Here is a 7,171-nt window from a genome sequence, read left to right on the forward strand (position 1 = left end):
TACAATGTACTTCAGTGCTAGGTTGCACTGTGCTCTGCAGGGAGGACACACACAAGACCGGGTTTCACATCCCCAGGGAGGAGCAGCCACATTCAATAGCTTTAATCATAAGTACATCCAGATACTGGTGTGAGTTTCCAGTATCCATCTTCCCATTCCCATTTAAAGTTTAAAGATAAAAACTGCTAATAACAGAACAAAGGGATAGTGGCTAGAATGTGAATTTTCAGAAAGGAAATGGGTAACTAGACCACCTAAGAACTTACTTTTCCTTGTGAGGATGTCAAAGCAGGAATTAAAAGTTAATACCTATGTACTTAACTTCTTTACTGTCAAAATGGATGCTGCACAGAGGATTTATAACAATACTTCTCAGATAACTCCTCTCAATCCCAAAATTTAGCTACACCTACTCTTTTTTCTGGATCCAAGAAGACATTTGTATAGAAGAGCTGGTCACTGTCATCATCCTCTCCTTTCCACTCCTCCACAAGCTTCTTCAAGTTTGGAGCATAACCTATGAATCCTGTGGGAATAAGTATGAAGAGGTGTTTTAATCCAGACAACCAAAACAGGGAAGTACTCCTGTGCACACACACTCTCAATTCTTTCACACAAAGTCTCACTCCACTTTGTATTGCTGAAGATAAACCAGCATTCAACGAAGGTATGTATGTACAGACCACACTTCCCAAGATGGAATGACACCAGGACTAAACCTCTAATCTAAACTGACTAATCTTCAGCATGAGAAAAGCTCGGAAACCCACACCTTGAATGACAAGTTCCACTGAAAAGGGAGAAGGGATAGGGAGGAGGTTCCTAGCCTCTACAGGCAATGCATAGCTAAGTCTCCTGCAGGTAAAAGACAGGAGCATTCTTAGTCACTCCATCATGGCCTGTTAAGCACAGGCCTTCAGCTTTCATCATGTTCTATAAAGATGATTTCCACATCTGGTCCCTTGCTACTTCTCCCAAAGGCCTTCTAACAGGAGGAAAGAAGTGAGAGAGGTTCATGGCTGAAAGAAGGTTCTGTATCTTACCTCCAGAACCCAGGAAGCGCTTTCCATCTCGCACCTGAGGGTACTTGGCTTCCAGCTTTCTGTCAGGATAGATGTAGTTCTCTGCTGAGAAGACCACCTTGCTCTTGGCTTGTTTGAACTTCTTCAGCAGTTCTGAGGGGCCTGAAGCAAAGAGTACATCGTAGCTAGAGTAAAAGAGAGACAAGAAACAGAAAGGAATGGAGTCAGAAAAAAATGTCAGCACAAAAAGTTTCTAGAAACAGCTAATTCTTTAAGAAACCCTTTATTTTAGTTCTGCTCCACACTACTACATTTTTGTCATAATTGTAGCTAATTCAAGTGCTGTCTTATTCATGGAGTGGAAAATGTTACTTTCCAGTGCAGCAGATTCCACACTGGCTTGAGGCAACTTTCACCCATTCTTACTTTTATGAAGTTTTCGCTGATGATAAAAACAAATCTTCCAAGCTGGAAAACATTCTCATCTCTCCTTCCCACTTGGAACTGTGAAGCGCTGGTGCCCTCACTGTTTGTAACAACCTTTTACTTATTGGAGGAATAATTACTCTGCCATTCCTTTCTAGAATAAACAAACCCATAGGTCAGGCTTTTTACATCTTCTGGCATCCTGCCACCCTCCACTGGGCTCCCTGCAAATCTTCAGAAGGAACCTCTACTGGACACTGGTCAGTGAATGCTGCCCCTGCAGCCCCTCTCTTCAGTACTCGGTAGAACTGCCCAATTACCAAGCCACACTCCCAGTATGAGACTGGTGTTTTCTGCAAGAGGATTTGCATACATCAAGCTCATGTTGTTTGCTCATTCCAGAGACTAATCATTCCCAACTTTTCTAAACACACATAAACACTCTGAGCTGCAAGAAATGATGTCCTGGCCATGTGAGCTAGAGACACACAGGGATCCCAGCCCTGCCTGTTGCTGAGCGTATGAAAAGGCACTGAGACTCCAAACCATCCTTTTCCCTCTTCACATTTCTCTGGCAGACTAGTTCTTGGCTCTCAGGGTTGTGTTGCAGCCTGCCTCACCTTATAAAACAAATAACTCTGGTAAGAAAGGCCTGCCTAGATCCAGAGAAATTGTCTGTTCCTTCTCTACAGATAGAGGCAGCCAAATTCCACCCTGGCAGAAGCAGGTGTAATGCTATCAACTTTATACAACAGTTGGAATCAGCCTATTTTGATCAGACCTTCCCAGCTGCCACGATGCAGCTCTGAGCAACTCTCAGGCAGCTGCAGAGAATTCAGGGGGGAAAAAAATACTGGAGAAGGTCTGGACACACCTTCCAAAAGCAATCTACTTCACAGTTAATTTCTTCTTAGTAAGAACAGGTCCAAACACCTTTATGATTCAATTAATGACAAATATGTCCCAACCCATTACCTATCTATGAAAAGGATGATCAAGTCTTCCTGATCCGCATACTGCTTCAAAGCTGCTTTCAAGAGCCGGACCTTCTGCCCACCTCCTGCCGGATTCTGGTCATCTCCACCCAGCCATTCCTCATCCAGTCCCAGTACCTAAAAAACAACAGCCACAAGGTCTACTGAACAGTCACTCTCCCAGCAAAGGACCAGAACCCACAGTCTTACAAGTCCTGGCAACTTGCAGTGCAAATCACAACACAAAACCCAGCCTCAGCTCCCTCTGAGCAACCACCACTGAGGCTACTGCCCATCACCTGGACTTTGTAGTTGAAGAACTGGGCTGATCTTCTAAAGCGTTGGAATCCCTCAGTCTTCTTGGTGGCAACAGTAAGGACCAGCAGGTTTTCTGCACACAGGAAAAAGAACAAGAGACACATTCAACTTGAGTTGTTTGCACAAACAGCTGTTCTGTACCTAACAAAGAGGCTTTACTAACAGATACTGAGCCAAGGCAGGGATCAATAGTCTTGAAGGTACTTAACAGATTTGACAAAAGTAAGTAAAAATCCAACCATTGAGAAGCAGGTAGCTTTCCCAGTGCATTCTTTAAGCTAATCATGAATCCAGCGATAGATTCCAGGAGTCCCAACTTTTGAGCAGTCAATGCTGTTCATGGACAGAGGTTATGTCTGTTCTATATGACACTGACAGGTGTCCAGGTTCATTTTAAGTCAGGCAAGGGAGGTAGTTTAGCTGTGGAGCTACCATACCCTGCTGAGAGGAACACAGCTTGCTTACACCTCACTCCATTATCTCTACATCACACTCCACAAAAGCAAGACTGTTCCTTTGCAGCAGAGATTAGAACTTGGCCCTGGGTATAAAATGAGAGATTGTGTAAAGATACAATTTCATTGCATGAGTTATGAGCTAGAAAAAGAAAACAGGATGTATTAAGTGTTTTTTCTCCCTGCTTCTGAAAGCTACAATTCTCTTTTCTCACATAGAGTATAAAGGAAATTAAACTTGAAGATAAAAGATAGAACTACTACAAAATGCCCACTTGGAAGTGACCCATTTAGTGCAGCCTGCTTCCCATTCCCTACAGAGTTGCTATTTTGTCACTCAGTGTTTAATAGGTGTAAAGGAAGACCAAAATTAGGCTGAATGCAATTATTCCCTCCCATAGCTGCCTCAATTTTCTCCTTGCACTCCTGAGGTGTCTTCCAGATTTTTTCATACATACACAATGTGAATTTAATGCTGCCATAACATTTACTTACATTCTCCTCCCAAACTTGCTTTTCATTTCCAGTCCCTTCAAAAGACAAAGGTAAATCCTGAAGTGTCTGAAAGGCAGTTTCAGAAGTTTCTCTATAGTACCCCTGGAATAAGATTTTTACGTGGAAGCTCTGGTTTCTTCATTGTGATCAAATGCTATACTCAACACTTCTGCTTAAGTAGGAATCTCTATAGGCCCTGGCAACAGTGCTTAGATGTGCATCCTGGCCATGAGATTTTAACATTGGAAAATACCAGGAAAAACTAAAAGCACATTTTCTTGGCTTGAGCAGGCTTCTTTTGGATCAATGATTTTTTTTCAATGGATGTACCAGATGAATCTTCCTCATGTATCCAAACGGATACTCTGATCTTAGAGAGGATGGATGTACGAGCTGGAGTGCAAAAGAGACCTGACAAAGGCAACTGAAGTAAAAATTAAGTGTGTGATTCCAAGTTAGGAAGAAGAGGATGTTCCCAAGGAATTCCTATAAGCCTTCATCTGCATCAGAATAAAAAGAGAGATTGAAAAGAGTCAATAAAAGGTCACCTCTGATTGTATTTTATTAGACATTCACACAGACAGGCAAAGGGAATGATAAATAAAAGAATATGAATCCTGCATTTGGGTACTTTTTAAGGGCAGATTTTAAGATGTATGAAGTACATTCCTAATCCAGCTCTTCCAGCACACTCCAGTTCCTTGTGTCCTGTCCAGTCAGAGGGTGCAAACAAATGAGTAAAGTATGTATCTCCTCAGGGAATATGTTAAAGTAATTAAAGTTTCTAGCCACATGACAGCAGGCAGAAAACCATGGCAGCTTTACCAGCTAGCTCTGAACTCATGGTTTCTGAGAAGGTGAAGATCACACTGCCAATGAAGAGAGGGGTAAATGTGCATTTGCCAGAGAGCAATGCAAACACAAGCATCAAATTCTAGTACCTGAAAGGAAAAGGGAAAGCATATGATAAAGAAGGAAAGAAAGAAAGAAAGGAGCCTGACTGCTATGCAATGATTTCAGCCTGAATTATCCAACATCTCACATTAAATAAATCACTAATTAATTTCTATGCCACCACCCCCAGAAAGCAACAGCTTCTAACATGACTGCCAGAAGTTTATTGGGCAAGATGTGAGAGCTAAATGCTCACCCAGAGGAACAGGAAGCAGTGTCGTGTTTCCAAGACAGAAAAGGTTTCACCCTGCAATGCGTGACCTCACTGGAGCAGGGAAAAGCAGCACAGAGACAATCACCCACCCCAGCAGAATTCCAAGTCACAGATTCCCTTCCATTACTGGTCTGCGGGGTGGGACTCCGAGAGACATTAAGCTCGGTTTCTGTTCTGAGAAATCCCTGCAGTAGCGAGAGCTTTCCATCCCAAGAGACATTCCTCCAGTCCAGTACCAGAAGCCCGTGCTGAGCTGCCTCCGCTCCTTCCCCTTTAACCCTTTTTTCTCTTTCTCGAAGGTTTTGCTGAACCCTGGTGCCGCTGACAGGAATTGCCACAGGCAGAGCAGGAAACCCTTTTAGTTTCAGTATCGCATTTTAAAACCTTCCAAAGCAGATTTATGCTTCCCTATTTTCCATGTCACTGTACTTTTCATATGTAGAAGCAGTAGCCTATTCTGTTTAGCTGGGCCTCCTGGACTCAGATGCTCTTCAGGCCATGCTGACAACTACAAATCATATAAACACATTTAATAATGGTATAGCTGCAAAATATGAACATGGGGTTCATGAAGCAAGCACTGGACTAGGAACCAGGGGAGCTGGACTGTACTGCTAGCTCTGCTGTGCAACAAGTAGCCCACTCTGCTGTCCCTCTGGTTTTCCATCTGTAGAATGATTACAGAAGACATTCACCACTTTATAAGGGTTTTTGAGCACTATACATTTAAAGGATCCTGTAAGGACAAAGCACTGGCACCGGAACTCTGATACCAACATCAGAGTTAAATGACTGTGTAGACTTCTGAGTTTTTACAAAGAGTTAATTCATGAGTAGGTGACGAGTTCAGTAACAAAAAATTTGAGTCATTTACTTCTGCCCTGCCTCTACAGGAGAAGCACAGCTGCAGCTGCATTTTAGGACAAGGAATTAATTTACCCCTAGGCTGTGCTTTGGGAAATCTTACTTTGCCACTTCCTGTTAAGATAGTGCCCAAGAATATACTAGTAATATGGGGATCAAATAGAAAAAAAAACAGTGCACAATGCAATACTGGATAATATAATCTCTGTATTAAATTTACATCTTCAAAAGGTTGTGGATTTTTTTAAAATACTCAATTACCTACAAACTATGCTTAGGGCTGCTGCAGAGATCTAAAAGAACATACAAGACAGAAAACAGGGTATCATTGTGTACATATTACTCTGGGGAAGCTCAGGCATAGACAAGGTAAGACATTCTTCCAGACATGCCAACAGTGAGGAGTTCAGAAAGCAGTTAACTCCAGATCCCTCTTCTTAACCAACATACCTCATGCTCTTTCCCCAGCACTGAATTTCTCTAAGTGCACTAAAACCTTACTAAAAACATGGAAGATTCAGTGCATGTAAGGAAGGCAGGACAGCACAGAGATTAATTTCTTACTTCTATTTGTCTCATAGTTACCCAAACTGCAGAAACAATTTTGCTTTAGTTACACCACTAAAGAATTCCCTTTCCCATTAACTGTATTATTACTGAGTAATATACATAGTAAAGGTAATTATACCAGAATCAGATATTGTGAAGATAAATACTCTAGGTAACAAGATGAAATCTCCTCTTAATTGCCACTTCTCTAATGAAGACAGAGATAATCATGCAAGCTTCTTGGCAGAGTGACAGTGTGTGAACCTCTCTGTCAGCCTGGCTGACAATGCCTCTGCCCTGACCTGATGTGCTACCAATTACTCTTCAGAGCATCTACCAACTGTTTAGGTGCCACTGATGTTATTGGAGAAGCCTGCAGGGTCTCAGGGCAGCACACTGCGGCCAGTCGGGGATCACACACTCCCTGTCGCCTAGTTCTTGAACTTTTTAAAGTTCAAAAGCAGGAAGGGCTGACCTAGGTGGGATGCAACCCATGGGACTGCGAGTACTTCACTGGGATGAAATGGTGCCCGAGGCCTCGCACAACACAGAGCTGTGAGCGCCTGTCTAGTAACTGGGGTGCGGGAGGAGCCCCAGGGCAGCCTGGGCACCCCCCAGAGCTGGCAGCAGGGCCAGACGGCGCAGGGGCTCGGACTCCACCGCGGGCACCACTCTCAGGCCGGGCAATGCCTCTTGAGTTGGGCCGAGGCGCTAAGGACAGCGGTGGCACCCACCGCGGGTGTGCCCGCTCCTCACCAGCTCCCTGGTCCCCCCCAGAGCCCCCCTTACCTTCCCGCTGGGAGGCACGGCCGCCCCCCGCCCCGAGCAGCGCCAGCAGCGCCCAGGGCAGCAGCAGCAGCGCCGGGGGCTCCATGGAAGCGGCTTCTCCGCCGGGCAGGC

General features: G+C 44.1%; 1 protein-coding gene across 1 annotated transcript in view; it reads right to left on the reverse strand.

Moving 5' to 3' along the window:
- Positions 1-7,145, reverse strand: part of PLOD1 (procollagen-lysine, 2-oxoglutarate 5-dioxygenase 1) — a 16,455-nt gene extending 9,310 nt beyond the window's left edge. Inside the window, exons 1-5 of the mRNA XM_010005125.1 lie at positions 7,061-7,145; positions 2,722-2,813; positions 2,424-2,560; positions 1,044-1,207; positions 414-526 (exon numbers count right to left, since the gene is read on the reverse strand). Of these exons, the coding sequence (XP_010003427.1) occupies positions 414-526; positions 1,044-1,207; positions 2,424-2,560; positions 2,722-2,813; positions 7,061-7,145 (591 nt within the window). The remainder of the gene's footprint in view (positions 1-413; positions 527-1,043; positions 1,208-2,423; positions 2,561-2,721; positions 2,814-7,060) is intronic.
- Between the last annotated feature and the right edge of the window lie 26 nt (positions 7,146-7,171).

The sequence above is a fragment of the Chaetura pelagica genome, unplaced genomic scaffold (assembly GCF_000747805.2).
Source record: "Chaetura pelagica isolate M959 unplaced genomic scaffold, ChaPel_1.0 scaffold159, whole genome shotgun sequence".
In the NCBI taxonomy this organism is placed as follows: domain Eukaryota; kingdom Metazoa; phylum Chordata; class Aves; order Apodiformes; family Apodidae; genus Chaetura; species Chaetura pelagica.